Consider the following 20,138-nt stretch of genomic DNA (forward strand, 5'->3'; position numbering starts at 1 on the left):
GGAGGTCAAAACTGTCCATATATTTAAAGCGGAAATTTCTTGATTGGTCAGGCCATCAAAGGTTATGACAAGAAGGCAGATGTATGGGATTCAGGATTGGCCATGATGGAGTGGCAGGTGAGATTTGATGGGCTGAATGGCTTAATTCTGCTCCAATGTCTTATGGTCTTATGGTAGTATATGGTGACGTATATGTACTTCAGTAATAAATCTACTTTGAACTCTGAACTCAGAGCCTCTCGGTCCAGGATCAGATTGGGAAGGGAACACAGGTGAAGATGACATGGTTCATTCAGTTGTGGTGTACGATTCAGAGTCATAGAGCTCTGTCCATGTATGAACGGTCGCAGGACGAGCTTTTCACTGTATCTTTGTACATGTGACAATACTAAGCAAACACCATTTTCAATGCCCTGATTTATAAAAGTCAATCTGCTAAGAGATCCCTTTACAACCCTATCTACCTGTGATGGTGTTAATGGAGAATTTGGGAAGTTCTCTGCTGTCACTGAATTCTGTTCCATTATCAGTTTGCAAACTCAAAGCAACTTTATTTATTTTTGAAGATCAAGGGAACAATTCGACTTAACACAACAGAACAACTTTTTCCCGAACCAAGTACCATAAAGGGAACACAGTTCATCGCCACTGAGGATGACGCTCACAAAGCTGCCACAAAGCTCACTTCCGCCCACAGAACAGCAGGGACATGGAGTCCAATCTGGAAAAGTGTGAAGTAATTCACTTTGGAAGGTCAAACTTGAAGGTTAATCACGGGATTCTTCGCAAGGTGGAGAAACAGAGGGTTCTTGGGGTTTACGCTCATAGATCCCTCAAAGTTACCGCGCAAGCTGGTGCAGTGGTTAAGAATGCATACGGTGTGTTGGCCTTCATTAGCTGGGGGATTGAGTTCAAGAGCCGTGAGGTAATGTTGCAGCTCTATAAAACCCTGGTTAGACCACACTTGGAGAACTGTGTTCAGATCTGGTTAAATAGAAGGAGAGAGAGAGAGAGCAGAGATTTACCAGGAAGCTGCCTGGATTAGAGTGTGTGTTTTATCAGGAAAGATTAAGTGAACTGGGACTTTTCTCTTTGGCACATAAGAGAATGAGATGTGATTTGATAGAGGTGTATAAGATGCAGGGACAGAGTAGACAGCCGGAGACTTTGTCCTAGAATGGAAATGGCCAATATGAGGGGAAACCACTTTAAAGTGATTGGACGAAAGCGTAGTGGGGCATGTCAGAGGTAGGTTTTTTACACAGAAAGTAGTGGGTGTATAGAACACACTGCCAGGGATGGTGGTAGAGGAAGATACATTATGGACATTGAAGGGAGTTTTAGATAGGCTCCTGCACCAAGGACATTGCTGTTCCCAAATGAGGCTGTGATGTTAGAAAATGGTGGGTTATATAGAAGGGAAGGGTTAGATTCTTCTTGGAATAGGTTAAAGGGTTGGCTAAACATTGTGGGCTGATGGGCCAGTGCTGTGCTGTAATGTTCCAGGTTCTGAAGTAGCTGTTAAACCTCGACTTCAAAATTCTCCCCGTTACATCACAGAGCGTCACGAGCAATTCCTGTACAGGGACACTGATCGTCTGAAGGCTTTGTACAGCGAGGGATTCTGCGTGCAGAGAAGCCCGCCGCTCCTCCACATCTGGCCCTCAGCGCGATTGAGATCTCCGACACAAGCCCACCCATCGGAGGGTCGCAGGGACACACACCACTTGGAATGGTCGTGGGTGGAAGGGAAGGAAGCAGGCCCCGGCAATTGGACCCTCACGACGTTGTAGACGTGTCTGTGGAGGGAACAGTTGGATGGCAGCTGATACTTCCCAGTGTTCCAGGTTTCAGACAATAAATCCGTATCCAGTAACTGAGCCGCCCATGCCGTGTATATATCTGAAAGAGAACTTGCGACAATGAATGTGGTGTTTGCACAAAAGTATCTTAGAACACTACAGCAAAGAAACAGGACCTTTGGCCCATCTAGTTCTTGCCAAACTATTATTCCCCCTAGTCCCATCAGCCCGCACCTGGACCCTACTCTTCCATACCCAATCGAACCCACATCCACCACTTCCACTGGCAGCTCATTCCACACTCTCACCTGGTGAAAGGTCTTGGCCCGAAATGCTGATTGTTTACTCTTTTCCATAGATGCTGTCAGTGTTCTGTCTCCAGCATTTGGTCTGTATTGCTCTGGATTTCCAGCATTTGCAGATTTTGTCATGTTTGTGATAGTCCAAATTAGGTCACCTACATCTTATACATAACATCCCACCTCCTGTATAAAGGCCAATGTGCCAAAAGCTCTCTTTATGTCCTTAATTTCCTGAGATGCTAACTGTGCATTCCTGCACTAAAACTACCTTTACTAATGTACCAACTGTATTCTTGTAAATCTTATTTATAACTTAGTTTATGTTCTTTTGTTTGTGAATGCTGTTTATCTGATGCTCTGTTTCTGCGACACTGCTGCAGGGAAGATTTTCATTGCACCTGTACAGACATGGACTTGTGCATCTGCCAGTAAACTTGACTTTTACTTTGGTCTTACCGTCCCCGAAGAGCTTGTACTTTGCAAAGCTCTGGAACTGGACTCCCCCCAGGGATGTGAGTTTGGTGTGCCGTTTCCACGGAGACTTAGCTGTGCTGCCACCTTTCGACACAAACTGCAGTTTGGACAGCTCGGGCAGGAAGAGGCGAGGAAGAGTCCAACTGTAGACATGAGGGTTCGAGTATAAAAACTGGTCTCCTGCAAGGGCAGAGGGTCATGTCCGTTAGGAGGGTGACCTCCGAGAAAGCTTTTACATCTGATTACCCCCAAAACATAGAACACAGAACATTACAGCATAGGCCCTTTGGCCTACAATGTGGCAACCTTTTAACCTACTCCAAAATCATTCTAACCTTCTCTCCCACATATTCCTTCAGTGTTCTTTCCACGTGTTTATCTAAGAGTCTCTTAAATGTCCCTAATATATCTGCCTCTACCACCACCCCCGGCAGCACGTTCCACTCTGCATAATAAAACATTTCCCTTTGACATCCATCCTGTGCTTTCTTTCAATCACCTTAAAATTATGCTCCCTCATACTAGTTATTTCACCATGGGGAAAAAAGTCTCTGAGAAATGTCTCTATTTCTGTCGTGGGAAAAAAGTCAGTTGATCTATCATCTATAAACTTCTATATCAACTCACCTCACGTTCTCCTTTACTCCAAAAAGAAAAGCCCTAGTTCACTCAACCTTTCCTCAATGGACATGTTCTCTAATCCAGTTAGTATCGTCTGCACCCTCTCTGCGTCCTTTCTATAATGAGGCGACCAGAACATGTTACAAAAGACTCATGTTAGCAAGGAACAGTATAATTCCTTGCCAGAGTACCATGCACAAAATGCTGGAGGATCTCAGCAGGTCAGGCAGCATCTATGGAGAGGAATAAACAGTTGATGCTTTGGGCCCAGGACTCTTCATCAGGACTGGAAAGGAAGGGGGCAAAGGCTAGCAGAATGACGAAGGGTCTCAGCCTGAACGTCGACTGTTTATTCCTCTTTATAGATGCTGAGTACCTCCAGCATTTAGTGTGTGAATTTGCATCTTCTGCAGAATCCCTTGAGCCAGCAATTTCTTACCGATTTTTGTCACCTGATCGTATTTGATTGTAACACACAGAAGAGTCTGTCCGTTTCGCCGTCCAGACGACGGCCAAGCGTACCCATCTGTGACGTTGGGAGGGAAGTGTGGCACACTGTGCGTCAGCCAGAATCCCTGGATTTTGTCAAACATCAGGACCCCTGTAATGAGAAGACAGTGGAGCACTAATCACCATAAATGTCAGTCTCCAAAAGACCATAAGACTTAGGAGTAGAATTAGGCCATTCTTGATATCCCAATGCTGGGAAAAAGACATACTTTCTATCTGTTGTGAATTTATTATTTCAGTAATATTTGAGAAATCTTATATGTATAGTTTGATTAAGCATTTTTGTTCATTTAGATAATTCATTACAGGTTACTTGTGAATTACATACATCATCACATTACCACGTGATATGTGCATGCCTCACTTAAAGTAAAACACAAAGTTAGACCCGCATTTCAGACTCCCATGTCTTCCTTTGAGTCAGTTGAATGTTTTGAAGTTACAAAACATAACACTATGATTTTATACACCTCTTGAAGAAGATTGATCATCCTTCAATCTTCTATGTCCTCAGAGAAAATATTTCAATCTACACAACTTCTCTCCATTCCTCAGTACCAGTAACATTATCATAAATCTCCTCTGCACTCTTTCCAGGTTAATGACACCCTTCCTACAGCACGGTGCCCAAAACTGAGCGCAATATTTCAAATCCAGCCTTATCAGCAACTTCTGCAATCAAAATCAGAATCAGGTTTAATATCACCAGCATATGTTGTGAAATCTATTGTCTTTGTAGCAGGTGTATGTTACAATAATAATAATAGGAAAAATGTGAATTACAATAAATATATGAAAAATATATTTGTATATATATAAAATGTATATGTAAATTAAATAAGTAGTGCAGAAAATAGAAATAACAAAGTTGTGAGCTAAAGTTCATGGGTTCATTGTCCATTCAGAAATCTGATGGCAAAGGGGAAGAAGCTGTTCCTGAATCATTCAGTGTGTGCCTTCAGGCGTCTATACCTCCCCCCTCGATGGTAGCAATGAGAAGAGGGCATGTCCCGGGTGATGGGGGTGCTTAATGATGGATGCCACCTTTTTGAGGCATCAGTCCCTGAAGATGTCCTGGATACTATGGAGGCTAGTGCTTATAATGGAACTGACTAAGTTTACAATTCTTGGCAGCTCTTTTCAATCCTGTGCAGTAGCCATCCCCCCCACCCCCCCCCCCCCCCCACCATACGAGACGGTGATGCAGCCAGTTAGAATGCTCTCCATGGTACATCTGTAGAAATTTGTGAGTGTTTTTGGTGACATACCAAATCTTATAGAAACATAGAAAACCTACAGCACAATACAGGCCCTTCAGCCCACAAAGCTGTGCCAAACCTTGGAAATTACCTAGCGTTACCCATAGCCTCCTATTTTTCTAAGTTCCATGTACCTGTCCAGGAGTCTCTTAAAAGACCCTATCGTATCCACTTCCACCACCGCCGTCGCCGGCAGCCCATTCCACGCACTCACCACTCTCTCTGTAAAAAAATTTACCCCTGACATCTCCTCTGTACCTACTTCCAAGTACCTTAAAACTGTGTCCTCTCGTGTTAGCCATTTCTGCCCTGCGAAAAATATCATGGAAATATGGATACAATAGGATCTTTTAAGAGGCTCCTGGATAGGTACATGGAGCTTAGAAAAATAGAGGGCTATGGGTAACCCTGGGTAATTTCCCCACTGGCTCTCCTAATTTCTTTCTTAAGCTCCTTCCTGCTAGCCTTATAATCTTTTAGGTCTCTATTTTTACCTAGTTCTTTTGAACCTTTCGTAAGCTCTTCTTTTCTTCTTGACTGGATTTACAACAGCCTTTGTACACCACGGTTCCTGTACCCTCCCATCCTTTCCCTGTCTCATTGGAATGTACCTACTCAGAACACCACACAAATATCCCCTGAACATTTGCCACATTTCTTCAGTACATTTCCTTGAAAACATCTGTTTCCAATTTATGCTTCCAAGTTCCTGCCTGATAGCCTCATAATTCCCCTTACTCCAATTAAACGCTTCCCTAACTTATCTGCTCTTATCCCTCTCTAATGCTATGGAAAAGGAGATAGAATCGTAATCAGTATCTCCAAAATGCTCTCCCACTGAGAGACCTGATACCTGACCAGGTTCATTTCCTAATACCAGATCAAGTACAGCCTCTCCTCTTGTAGGCTTCTCTACATATTATGTCAGGAAACCTTCCTGAACACACCTAACAAACTCCACCCCATCTAAACTCCTCACTCTAGGGAGATGCCAATCAATATTTGGGAAATTAAAATCTCCCACCACAATAACCCTGTTATTATTACTCCTTTTCAGAATCTGTCTCCCTATCTGCTCCTCAATGTCCCTATTACTATTGGGTGGTCTATAAAAAACACCCAGTAAAGTTATTGACCTTTTCCTGTTCCTAACTTCCACCCACAGAGACTCCATAGACAACCCTTCCATGACTTCCTCCTTTTCTGCAGCCATGACACTACCTCTGATCAGCAGTGCCACGCCCCCACCTCTTTTGCCTCCCTCCCTGTCTATTCTGAAACATCTAAAGCCTGGCACTTGAAGTAGCCATTCCTGACCCTCCATCATCCAAGTCTCTCTAATGGCCACAACATCATAGCTCCAAGTGCTGATCCACGCTCTAAGCTCATCCACTGTATTCATGATATTCCTCGCTTTAAAATAGACATATCTCAAACCATTGGACTGAGCACATCCCTTCTCTATCACCTGCCTATCCTCCCTTTCGCACTGTCTCCAAACTTTCTCTATTTGTGAGCCAACCTCCCTTTCCTCCGTCACAAATCCTGGCACCTGGGAGGCAAACTACCATCCGTGTTTCTTTCCTGCATCCACAGAATCGCCTGTCTGAACCCCTGACTACAGAGTCCCCCATCACTGCTGCCATCCTCTTCCTTTTCCTACCCTTCGGAGCCACAGGGCTGGACTCTGTGTCAGAGGCACAGCCACTGTTGCTTCCCCCAGGTAGGCCATTTCCCACAATACTCAAACAGGAGTACTTATTGTTAAGGGGGACAGCCACAGGGGTACTCTTTAGCATCTGACTCTTGCCCTTCCCTCTCCTGACTGTTACCCACTTATCTGTCTCACGAGGCTCTGGTGTGACTACCTGCCTACAGCTCCTCTCTATCCCCTCCTTGCTCTCCCTGACCAGACAAAGGTCATCGAGCTGCATCTCCAGTTCCCTAACACGGTCCCTAAGGAGCTGCAGCTCCAAGCACCTGGAGCAGATGTGGCCGTCCAGGAGGCTGGAGTCTCCAGGCCTTCCCACATCTGCCACCGAGCACAGAACACTGGCCTCACACACATACCTCCTGTCTGTAATCTACACAATTGACCTACCTCGCATGGACCCGTTAACGCCTAAGCCCTACTGAGCCAAAGCCTTCCTACTCTGTCTCCCTCTACTCCATCGCGCACTCTATAAAGCTGTCTCCTTTTAAACCCTTCTCACCATTCTACCTGGCTGATGTCCACATCAACTCCTCAAACTCCTAATGAAATATAGCCGCTGTCGTGCCTTCATCGATATGTTGGGTCGAGGTTAGATCCTTAGAGATATTGGCACTCCAGAATTTGAAATTGCTCACTCTCTCCACTTCTGATGTCTCTATGAGGACGTGCAACACAACATCCTAACTTCTGTACGTGATGCTCTTGGTTTAGATACTAGATTGGAAGAAGTATAAATGAATGGTCGCTCATTAGAAGAATGAGTGGGGGGGGGGTGGATCTCATTGAAATCTGTTGATTATTGAAAGGCTTGGATAGATGCAGAGTGGATGTAAAGAGGATAATTCCAATGGTGGGGATTCCAGGACCAGAGAGCACAGCCCCAGAACAGAGGGATGTCCCTTTAGAATGGAGGGACCTGTTGAGAGGGAATACTAGAATCGGATTCAGAATCAGCTTTAATATCAGCAACAGGTTGTTACCTTTATTGACTTTGTGGCAGCTGTACATTGCAATGCATAATAATGGAGAAAAAAGCTGTAAATTACAGTAAGTATATATCTTAAATTAGTTACATTAAATAAGTAGTGCAAAAATAAATTAAAAAAAGTAGCAAGGTAGGGTCCACGGGTTCAATGTCCATTCCGAAGTCAGATGGCAGAGGGGAAGGAGCTGTTCATGAATCACTGAGTGAATGTCTTCAGGCTCCTGTACCTCCTCCCTGATGACAGCAATGAGAACAAGGCTTAACTTGGGTGATGTGGGTCCTTAATGATGGACGCCGCCTTTTTCAGGCATCGCTCCATGAAGATGACGTGGATCCAACAGAGACTAGTGCTCATGATGGAGCTGACTCAGTTTACAGCTCTCTGCAGCTTAGTTTGACCCCTCCTTACCAGATGGCAATGCAGCCAATTAGAATACTTTCTATGGTACATCTGTAGAAATTTGTGAGTGTCTTTGGTGACGTACCAAATCTCCTCAAATCAACCAGAAGTCAATAGTGAAGCAGACTTAAGACTGTAAGACATAGAAGCAGAATTAGGCCATTCAGCCCATTGAGTCTGCTCTGCTATTCCATCATGGCTGATCCCGGATCCCACTCAACCCTATACACCTGCCTTCTCACCATATCCTTTGATGCCCTGACTTATCAGAAAACTATCAACATCTGCTTTAAATATACCCACATACTTGGCCCCCCCACAGTCTGTGGCAGGGCATTCCACAGGTTCAGTACTCTCTGGCTGAAAAGGTTCTTCATTATCTCTGTTCAAAAGGGTCAATCCCTCAACTTTGAGGCTGTGCCCTCTAGTTCTAGATAACTGCACCGTAGGAAACATCCCCTCTGCATCCACTCTATCTAGGTCTTTCAACATTTGGTAGGTTTCAGTGAGGTTCCTCCACATTCTTCTGAATTCCAGTGAGTACAGGCCCAAGGCTGCCAAACACTCCTCATATGTTAACCCGTTCATTCCCAGAATCATCTGTGTGAACCCCCTCTGGACTCTCTCCAATGACAACACATCCTTTCTGGGGTATGGGACAAAAAAGTGTCGACAATACTCCAAGTGCAGCCTGACTAGTGTCTTATAAAGGCTCAGCATGATCTCCTTGCTTTTATATTCTATTCCCCTTGAAATAAATGGCAACATTGCATTGGGCTTCTTTACTAAAGACTCAACCTACAAATTAACCTTCGAGGAGTCTTGCACAAGGATTCCTAAGTAAGTAATCTCTGTGTTTCAGATCTCCTCTGTGGGTGATAAGTTTATTTATTGAGTTACAGCACAGACTAGGCCTCCCAACCTTTCAAGCTGTGCCACCCAGCAAACTCCTGATTTAATCTTAGCCTAATCACAGGACAATTTACAATGACCAATGAACCTACCAACTGATATGTCTTTGGACTGTGGGAGGAAACCGGAGCGCCTGGAGGAAACCCTTGTGGTCACGGGGAGAACATACAAACTCCTGACGGGTAGTGACAGGAACTGAACCTGGGTAGCTGGCACTGTAAAGCTTTGTGCTAACCACTACACTACCATGCCGCACCGTGGTACAGTTATTGATCTGCCGAACACTACAGGTTCAGGAGTTAAACTTGTCAGTGGTTAGCTTAACAGTTTACAGTGTCAGCACCCTGGGTTCATTTTCCGCCGCTGTCTGTAAAGAGTTTGTACGTTCTCCCCTAACCATGTGGGCTTACTCCAGAAGCTCTGGTTTCCTCTCACATTCCAGAGACATACGGGTTAGGATTAGGGAGTTTTGGACAAGCTATGTTGGCATTGGAATGTACAGCGATGTAGTGGGCTACCCCAAACAATTCCTCGGACCGTCTTGGTTGTTGACACAAATGACACATGTGCATGTGACAAATAAAGCTAATCAAAGTCTAGGTTTGCTGGTTAGGATGCTGCCAGAAGTGTGGTGATATTTGTGGGCTGCCCCAGAATAATCCTCACTGATTTGATTTGGCACAAGTGACACATTTCACTCTATGTTTCAATATTTTGATGTATGTGTGACCTTTTATCTTGAAGCTTTGGTTACAAAGCTATTTTTATATTTTGGGTCAGTCAACCACTAGTGGGACACCATGTAGTGTAATGGTTAGCATAACCCTATTACAGCCCAGGGCATTTGGAGTTCAATTCCAGCATTCTCTGTAAGGAGTCTTTGTTCGTCCTTCCTATGAACACAAGGATTTCCTCCGAGTGCTCCAGTTTCCTCCCACAGCCCAAAGATGAATTGGTTAGTTGGTGATCTAAATTGTCCTGTGATTGGAGGCCTTTATTGGTCAGATTTGACCATGGATGCTGCCTCCTAGCTGTCTAGATATGCAAACCGTGGGCCGCAATGACCTGTTCCATGCTGTGTCTCTAAATAAATAAAACAAAAAATAAGTTTGACTCTTGACCTCACAACCTGTGTTATTATAATATTGCACCTTATTGTTCACCTGCACTGTATTTTCCATGCAGATTTTCCCAGGGTGCAAAGGGTTAAAAAAAAAGAGACATAACTTTAAAGTGATTGGAGGAGAGTGGGGAAGGGACGTCAGAGATAAGTTTCCTTACACAGAGAGTGGTGCCTGTGTACTGCTGGAGGTGCACGTTTTGTGTCACTCAACCACTAGAGAGACAATAGGATCCCAGCACTGGCTTCCACCCGTGTCCCGCTGTCCCCTGGTTATCCTCACGTCAATCATGTATTTGAATTCTTCATGTCAACCACGCATTTGCCTCTGTTGAACTGAAACTTCAAATGAAATACTGGCAGCAAATCAACAAATCCAGTGAGATAGTTAACAATGGAAAATTACTGCTTACGGAGCCACTCGAGATTCTGCAGATGCTGGAAATCTGGAGCAATATGTACAAAATGCCAGAGGTACTCTGCAGATAGGGAGGGGAAATTGACTGAGGAAAAGAACAGCCTGGATACAGGATATTGGCCATTCCTTCCCTCCCACAGGTTCTGTAACAGCTCAAAGGAGTGAATGGGGTTTAATCTAGCTCCCTCCCAGATAGAAAGAGTCGGTAGAGCCACACTCATGCAGTTAAGGAGCAGGTAATCCGTCACACCCCTGCAGATGGTGCAGACTCTTTGGAGTGTCAGGAATTGAGTCACAAGGGATTCTGCAGATGCTGGAGATCTGGAGCAACATACACAAAATGATAGACTCTCAGCAGGGCAGGCAACATCTGTGGAGGAAAATCTGTCCAGCCCAGGTGGAAAGCCTCAACTTGAAATGTTGATTTTCCATTTCCTTCCATAACTGTTGTCTGGTCCAAGATTCAAGGTTGTATAATGTAATTTATGTCATTTAAAGTAAAATTGGATAGGTATATGGACAGGAAAGGAGGGTTATGGGCTGAGTGCAGATCGGTGGGACTAGGTGAGAGTAAGCGTTCGGCACGGACTAGAAGGGCCCAGATGGCCTGTTTCCGTGCTGTAATTGTTATATGGTTATATAATTTCCAGTACACATGGAAAGGAGAATGAAATAATTGTTACTCCAGTTACTCCAATGCAGCACAAACAAAAAACACAATAAGATAAAGAACACAATAATAGTAAAATAAAAACACAATAAATATAAATATTATGATAGCTTATACACATAGATTGATTTTATGTCCATAAAGTGACACTAGGCACAGGAGTGTCTGTACATAAGATGATTGACAGAAAATGATAAAGTAGTGGTGGTCGGGGGTGTGGAGGGGTGGGTTAGTGGGTGGATGTGTTGATCAGCCTTGCTGCTTGGGGAAAGAAACAGTTTTTGAGTGTTGTGGTCCTGGCGTGAATGCCTTCTCCTTGATGGGAGTGAGGGAATGGGACAAACAGTCCATGAACATGGTGGGTGGGATCCTTCATGATGTTAACAGCCATTTCTCGGCACCTTTCTGTACACATGTCCTTGATGGCGGGTAGGCTGGGGCCAGTTAACTTACTGGTAAGCTGAGTTCCTCCAGCATTTTGTGTGTTTATGGATGGAGGATTTTATGCTGGAAGGTTACTGAAGGGCAGGTATTCAGATGAACCTGTAGGTACCTCATCGAGCTGCTGCACAGCAGTAAGGTAAAATGGCGGTTCGGATATTAGACTAGAAGTCAGAGTACCAGTAATGCAAAAACATGAGCTCAAATCCCACCAGAGCCACTGAGGAATTAAAGTAATTAAATACATCTGCCAGCCAGAGTCCATAATGGTGACCTTGAAGATGATCAGATCATAAGGCCAAAGCCATAGGAGCAGAATTGGGCCATTTAGTCCATTGTGTCTGCTCTACCATTTCATCATAGCTGATCCATTTCCTGCTGAACCCCAATCTCCTGCCTTCTCCCCATAACCTCTGACACCCTCACTAATCAAGAACCTATCAACCTCCACTTTAAATATACCCAATGACTGTCCTCCACAGCCATCTGTAGCAATAAATTCCAAAGATTCACCACCCCCGGCTAAAGAAAATCCTTCTCATCTTGGTTCTAAATGGACGTCTTTCTATTCTGAGTCTGCCCTCTAGTCCTCAAATCCCCCACCATAGGAAACATCCTTTCCACATCTATTCTATCTAGACCTTACAACATACGATAGGTTTTAATGAGATCTCCCCTCATTCTTATAAACTCCAGGAAGTACAGGCCCAGAGCCATCGATCACTCCACATGCAATAAGCTTTTCACTTCCAGAATCATTCACATGAACTTCCTCTGAACCCTCTCCAATGTCAGCACATCCTTTCTTAAATCGGGGGGCCAAACCTGTTCACAATACTCCAAGCAAGGCCTCATCAGTTCCTTATAAAGCTTCAACATTACATCCTTGCTTTTATATTCCAATCCTCAGGAAATGAATGCTAACATTGCACTCAAACTGCAAATTAACCTTAAGGAAATCCTGCACAAGGACTCCCAAGTCCCTTTGCACCTCAGAGTTTTGAATTTTCTCCCTGTTTAGAAAGTATTCTATGCTTTTATACCTCCTAACAAAGCTCTTGGCCAAACGCTTCTTAACACTGTATTCCATGTGCCACTTCTTTCTCCAATCTCTAAATCCATCTAAGTTTTTCTGCAGCCTTCCTGCTTTCTCAACATCACCAGCCCCTCCTAGGAAGATATCTTCAGATCTTCCACAGTCTTGGCCACAAAGACATTAATTCCATTATCCAAGTCACTGACAGACAGTATAACATAAAAGGATCGGTCTCAACACAGACCCCCGTGGAACACCCCTGTTCGCCAGCAGCCAGTCAGAAAAGGCTCTGTTTATTCCCACTCTTTTGCCTCCTAACATTCAGACACTGCTTTATCCATGGCAGATTTTTCCCTGTAATGCCATGGGCTCTTATCTTGTTTAACAGCCTTATGTGTGGCATCTTGTAAAGACCTTCTGAAAATCCAAGTACACAACATCCACTGATTCTCCTTTAAATATCCCAAGACCATAGAAAGAGAATTAGGCCATTCGGCCCATTGAGTCTGCTGTGTATTCCATCATTATCCCTCTCAACACCATTCTCCGTCTCCCTGTAATCTTTGACACCCTGACTAATCAAAAACCTATCAACCTCCACTTTTAACATATGCAATGAGTTGGCCTCCACAGCCAACTGTGGCAATGAATTTCACAGATTAGCCATACTCTGGCTAAAGATCTCTGTTCTAAATGGATGTCCCTCTATTCTAAGGCTGTAGCCTCTGGTCCAAGACTCACCACTACTGGAGACACCCTCCCCATATCCACTCTATCTAGGTCTTTCAATATCTAATAGATGTCAATGAGATCACCCCTCATTCTAAATTTCAATTAATACATGCCCACAGCCATCAAACACTCTTCATACATTTATTCAATACCATCATCCCCTCAAACTAATCAATAAGCTTCAAGACCTTGGCCTCAATACCTCCTTGTGCAATTGGTTCCTTGATTTCCTCACTTGCAAGCACCAGTCAGTTTGGATTGGCAACAACATCTCCCCCACGATCTCCATCAGCACAGGTGCACCACAAGGCTGTGCGTTTGGTCCCCTGCTCTACTCACTTTACACCTGTGACTGTGGCTAAACACAGCTCCAATGCCATATTCAAAGTTTCCGATGGTACCACTGTCGTATGCTGATTCAAAAGTGGTGACAAATCAACGTACAGGAAGAAGATTGAAAATCTGTCTGAGAGGTGCCACAACAACAACCTCTCACTCAATGTCAGCAAGGCCAAGGAGCTGATTATTGTCTTCAGGAGGAGGAAACCAGAAGTCTATGAGCCAGTCCTCATTGGAGGATCAGAGGTGGAGAGGGTCAGAAACTCTAAATTCCTCAGTGTTATTACTTTAGAGGACCTGTCCTGGACTCAGCACATAAGTGCAATTACAAAGAAAGCACGGCAGCAGCTCCACTTCCTTAGGATTTTGCAAAGATTCAGCATGACATCTAAAACTTAGTCAAACTTCTATAGATGTGTTAGTGGAGAGTATATTGTTGCTTTACAGCCTGTACAGAAACACCAATGGCCTTGAACAGAAAGTCATGGATACGGCCCAGTCCATCACAGGTAAAAACCCTCCCCACCGTTGAGCACATCTACATGAAGTGTTGTGTCAGGAAAGAGCAACCATCATCAGGGACCCCACTCCCTAGGACATGCTCTTTTATCGCTGTTGCCATCAGGTAAAAAGTAGGAGAGTCGCAGGATTCTCACCACCAGGTTCAGAAAAAGTTATTATCCCCTCAGCCATCAGGCTCCTGATCCAAAAGGGATAACTACACTTAGCTTCACTGAAATGTTCCCACAACCTGACAAAGGGTCTCGGCCCGAAACGTCGACAGTGCTTCTCCCTATAGATGCTGCCTGGCCTGCTATGTTCCACCAGCATTTTGTGTGTGTGGTTTGAATTTCCAGCATCTGCAGAATTAGGGTTCCTGTAGGGTGGATGTTGACATTGAGGCTTAATTTCCTCGTGTTTCTACAACCTATGGACTCACTTTCAAGGACTCTTCATCTCATGTTCTCGGTGTTTGTTGGTTATTTATTTTTTATTATTATTTCTTTCTTGTTGTCTTTTGCACATTGAACACCCAAGCTAGTGCGGTCTTTCATTGATTCTATTATGGCTATTGTTTTATTATGGATTTATTGAGCTTTCTCATAAGAAAATGAATCTCAGGGTTGTATACGGTGACACATATGTACTTTGGTATTAAATTTACTTTTAACTTTGAACCCTTTCATTCCTGGGTTCATGACAGAACTCCATCTGGTTCTCAAATATTTTTCAGGGAATGACATCTGCTTTCTTTCTCTGGTCTGGTTAATACAACCACGCAAGATGCTGGTGAGACAACAATTGGGGTGTTTTGTGCAATTCTGTTTGCCCAGCTATAGGAAGGATGACTTTGAGCTAGGAAGGATGTAGAGGAGATTCAGAGGGATGGGCCTGAGGCAGAGGGCTTGAGTTATTGAAGGGGAGGCTGGACAGCCTGGCTTTATTTTCTTGGAGCAGAGGAGACTGAGAGAAATGGCAGAATGTGGGAGGAAACCAGAGCACCCAGAGGAAACCCACACAGTCTCAGGGAGAACGTACAAACTCCTTACAAACGTGGGTGGGAATTGAACCTCGATCGGTGATTGCTGGTAAGTGATTGTGCTACTATGTTTTTACACTTTATTCTGTGTTGTACTACCTCAATGCACTGTGTAATGGTCTGATCTGTATGAACAGTGTGCAAGACCAACTTTCCTCTATCTCAGTATATGTGACAATAATAAACCAACTCCAATACCGGCCTCTCGCCTCACCACCCTGGAAACAAGTTGTGCAGCCCTCTTTTGGTCGGGTCAACCATGGATGCTGCATCTTGGCTGTCTACGCTTCGATGCTCGAGCCAGCCTGCAAACCAGGGCAGTACAATAGGGAGAGCCAGCTGTTGCCCACGCAGCAGGTGCCCCATCTCCGTGAAAATGATGAACCCAGAGAAACACCAGAGACCGATACCGTTTGGCACCAGTGGCATCGCAGGAGTTGCCAGTCAGCGTTGAACTCAACATTAGAGGTTCCAGCTTCGGCTTTTTCTTTGGGGTTTACTCCCAAAGCCCTTCCCTTGAGTGGATATGGCCACAAGGTAGCGGAGATTTTCTTCTCCCATATGAGTTACCAACTTCAGTCAAGGAACCCCACCTGCCCAAAAGGAGTCCAGCGTGCCATATACTGCACATTTTTTATCCCTTGTGTGAGCTGAGGCCTGTTCCCTGTGTGAGGCCTCTCACCAATTGGAAGATTGATTTAGGTTCAGGAATGAGACTAAATTTCATTGGGAAGTTGAAGTCCAAAGTCTTCAAGCCCAAGTCTGCTGGAGGCTGGAGATCTTTCGTGGGGTTTCGTGTGTGTGTGTGGGAGGGAAGGAGGGAGGGAGAAAGGGGCTTTATTTGCTCTTGTTTGTTGTGTTCTGATGAACATTTTGGGCTTGCTATGTTGGCACTAGATGTGGGGATAATTGTGGGCTGCTCCTTTGGGTGTGGTGGTCATTAGCACAAATGATGTATTTCACTGATTGCTTCAATGTGCATTTGGATAAATAAACTTGAATCTTGAATTTAGCTGTGCTGTTCCTAGGTTTAAATATTGCAGGAAAGCAGCACCCATCATCAAGGATCCCCATGGTTCAGGACATGCTCTCTTTTAGCTGCTGCCATCAGGAAGGAGGTACAGAAGCCTCAGGACCCCCCGCCACCATTTTCAGCAACAGTTATTACCCTTCATCCATCAGGTTTTTGAACTAGAGGGGATAACTTCACTCAATTTCACTTGCCCCATCACTGAACTGTTCCCAAAACCTATGGAATTACTTCAGGGCTCTTCATAAGACAATAAGACCTTAAGATGTAGGAGCAGAAATAAACCATTTGGCCCATCAAGTCTGCTCTGTTATTTCATCAAGGCTGATCCAATTTTCGTCAGCCCCAATCTCCTGCCCTCTCCCCATATCTCTTCATGTCCTGACCAATCAAGAATCTATCAACCTTTGCCTTAAATATAAATAAAGCTGCCTGTGGCAAAGAATTCCACAGATTCACCACACTCAGACTAAAGAAATACTTCCTCATCTCCATTCTAAAATGATGCTCCTCTACTCTGAGGATGTGTCCTCTGGCCTTAGACACTCCCACCATAGGAAACATCCTCTCCACATCTACTTTTATCAAGGCTACATTCTTAATATTTATTGCTTACTTATTTATTGCTATTAATAATTCTTTTTATTTCTTTCTTTTTGTATGAGAGGTGACCTGATAGAGGTGTATAAGATGATGAGAGGCATTGATTGTGTGGATAGTCAGAGGCTTTTTCCCAGGACTGAAATGGCTACCACAAGAGGACACAGGTTTAAGGTGCTGTGGAGTAGGTACAGAGGAGATGTCAGGTGTAAGTTTTTTACTCAGAGAGTGGTGAGTGTGTGGAGTGGGCTGCCGGCAACGGTGATGGAGGAGGATATGATAGGGTCTTTTAAGAGACTTTTGGATAGGTACATGGAGCTTAGTAAAATAGAGGGCTATGGGGAAGTCTAGTAATTTCTAAGGTAGGGACATATTCGGGACAACTTTGTGGGCCGAAGGGCCTGTATTGTGTGTAGGTTTTCTATGTTTCTATTTACGTATTTTGTTGAATTTTGCACACCGGTTGTTTGTCCATCCCGTTGGGTGTGGTCTTTCACTGATTCTATTGTGTTTTTTGTATTTGTCATGAATGTTTGCAAAAAAATGAATCTCAGGTTTATATCTGGTGACAGATATACTTTGATAATAAATTTACCTTCAACTTTGAGCTTTGAACTTTAATTATTTGGCAAACAGTGGTCTTGACTCACAAGCTCACTGACGTGAGATCTGAGAGCTTGCCACAAATGGTGAATTCACAAAACAATTGAATCAAACTTGAAGAGGAAACTACAAAAGCGAAGTTTAAAAGTGACAAATTCATCCCATAACATTAGCTTGTTGGGAGAAAACAGTGTGTGTTGAACAAACTCTGTGTTACACTCATAAATATCAAGGATTTTGCTTCTTGTCACCCTGGTATCTATCTGTGGTAGGGCCATGAGATTGGCTGGTCAATGGTCAACAGCAGTAAGTTAATAAGTAATGTCTTTTCACAATTGTTTAGATTATTCAAATACATGTTCAAATTCTTTCTGAGCTGGAGTATGCACACCAATACTCACCTTCTACATGTGCATCCTAACGTGCTGCGTCACTGCACGGGGCAGCTCAATAGCGCAGTGTTTCTAGTACCAGCGACCCGGGTTCCATTCCCACCACTGTCTGTATGGAGTTTGTACGTTCTCCCTGTGACTGTGTGGGTTTCCTCCGAGTATTCCGGTTTCCTCCCACACTTCAAAGTTGGTAGGCTAGAGTATATCGGGGGTTGCTGGGCAGTGTGGCTCGAAGGGCCAACACAACCTGATCCATGCCATATCTCAATAAATAATTAGCACTATAGGAAGGCTTTACAACGGCTAGTCAAACTGCCCAGTGCATCAGTTTATCCACCTGGACAGAAGAAGGTATAGGAACCTCAAGTTCAGTAACAGTTATTACCCCTCAACCGTCAGGGTCCTGAACCAGAGGGGATAACTTCACTCACCTCAGCACTCAACTGTTCCCACAACCTATGGATTCACAACTCAGGGACTCTACAATTCATGTTCTTGAAATTTATTACTTATTTAAATGTTTTTTTCCCTTCCTGCATTTGCACATTAGTTTTTTTCTTTGACTCTGTGTGCAGTTTTACACTGATTCTTTTGTATTTGTTTTAAACTACTGTAAACGTCTACAGGGCAGTTTATGGTGACATACACTCATTGGCCACTTTAATAGGTACACCCATACACTGCTCATTAATGCAAATATCTAATCAGCCAATCATGTGGCAGCAACTCAATGCATAAAAGCATGCAGACATGGTCAAGAAGTTCAGTTGTTATTCAGACCAAACATCAGAATGGGGAAGGAATGACTCTGACCATGAGATCTGCAGTGGAAAGAGTGAGCAATTTCAAGTTTCTGGGTGACAGCATCTCTGAAGATCTAACCTGGACCCAACAGATCGATGCGGTTACAAAGAAGGCATAACAATGGCTACACTTCATTAGGAGTCGGAGGAGATGCGGCACGTCAACAAAGTTACTCGCAAGTTTCTCCACATGTACTGCGAAAAGCATTCTGACTGCTTGCATTACCGTTTGGTATGGGGGGAGGGGGGCAAGGGATCGAAATGTGCAAAAATTTGTGAAGTCGGTCAGATCCATCATGGACACTAGCCTCCCCAGCATTAAGGACATCTTCAAGGAGCAATGCCTCAAAAGGGCAGCATTTCCTTAAGGACCCCCATCACCAGAACATGCCCTATTCTCATTGCTACCAACAAAGAGGAGGTACAGGGGCCTGAAGGCACACACTCAGTGATTCAGGAACAGCTTCTTCCCCTCCGCCATCAGATTTCTGAATGGACATTGAACCCATGAACACTACCTCACCTCTTTATTTTTCTCCTTTTGCACTATTTATTTAACTTAATGTTTTAATATATATATACTTAATGTAGTTCACTGTTTATTATTATTATTATGATGTATCGCAGTGTGCTGCTGCCACATAATAACAAATTTCACAGTGATTCTGATTCTGAAATGATTGTTGGTACCAGATCAGTGTTTGAGTATCTCAGAAATTGCTGAACTCCTGGGATTTTCTCATACAATTGTCTAGAATTTACTGAGAACGGTGCAGAAAAACAAAGAAAAAAAATGGCAGTGAGCAGCAGTTCTGTGGGTGAAAATGTTTTGTTAATGAGAGAGGTCGGAGGAGAATGGCCAAATAGGTTCAAGCTGACAGGAAGATGACAGTAACTCAAATAACCACACGTTACAACAGTGGTGAGCAGAAGAGCATCTTTGAATGCACGGCACGTCGAACCTTGAAGTGGATGGGCTGCAGCAGCAGGAGATCACAATCATGCACTCAGTTTTCACTGTATCAGGTATCTAATTGAGTGGCTGCTGAATGTGTATGTACTTTGATAATAACTTTACTTGGAACTTTGAACTTACCACTTTCTCAGTAAATAAACCTACCTCTGACATCTCCCTTAAACTTCTCTCCAGTCATTTTAAAACAATGTCCTGTGGTATTGGCCATTGTCAACATGGGAAATGTCTCTGGCTAACCAGTCTTCATGTCTTATCATCCGATACACATCTACCAAATCACTTCTCATCCTCCATCGCTCCCAACAGAAAAACCCTAACTCACTCAACGATCTTCATAAGACATGCTCTCTAATCCAATAAAGGGCCTGCACAGTAGCAGAGCAGTTAGCGTTATGCTTTACAACACCAGCAATCACCAGTCAGGGTTCGATCCCTGCCACTGTCTGTCAGGAGTCTGTA

General features: G+C 43.9%; 1 protein-coding gene across 4 annotated transcripts in view; it reads right to left on the minus strand.

Annotated features, from left to right (window-relative positions):
* Positions 1 to 537: 537 nt before the first annotated feature.
* dnase2b (deoxyribonuclease II beta) overlaps positions 538 to 20,138 on the minus strand; it is a 48,360-nt gene continuing 28,759 nt past the window's right edge. For all 4 annotated transcript variants that reach the window (XM_073062535.1, XM_073062534.1, XM_073062533.1 and 1 more), the window contains 3 exons: positions 3,639 to 3,800; positions 2,561 to 2,758; positions 538 to 1,902 (listed from right to left, as the gene is read on the minus strand). In XM_073062535.1, coding sequence (XP_072918636.1) covers positions 1,565 to 1,902; positions 2,561 to 2,758; positions 3,639 to 3,800 — 698 coding nt within the window. In that variant the 3' untranslated portion in view covers positions 538 to 1,564. The remainder of the gene's footprint in view (positions 1,903 to 2,560; positions 2,759 to 3,638; positions 3,801 to 20,138) is intronic.

The sequence above is a fragment of the Hemitrygon akajei genome, chromosome 12 (genome assembly GCF_048418815.1).
Source record: "Hemitrygon akajei chromosome 12, sHemAka1.3, whole genome shotgun sequence".
Taxonomy (NCBI): domain Eukaryota; kingdom Metazoa; phylum Chordata; class Chondrichthyes; order Myliobatiformes; family Dasyatidae; genus Hemitrygon; species Hemitrygon akajei.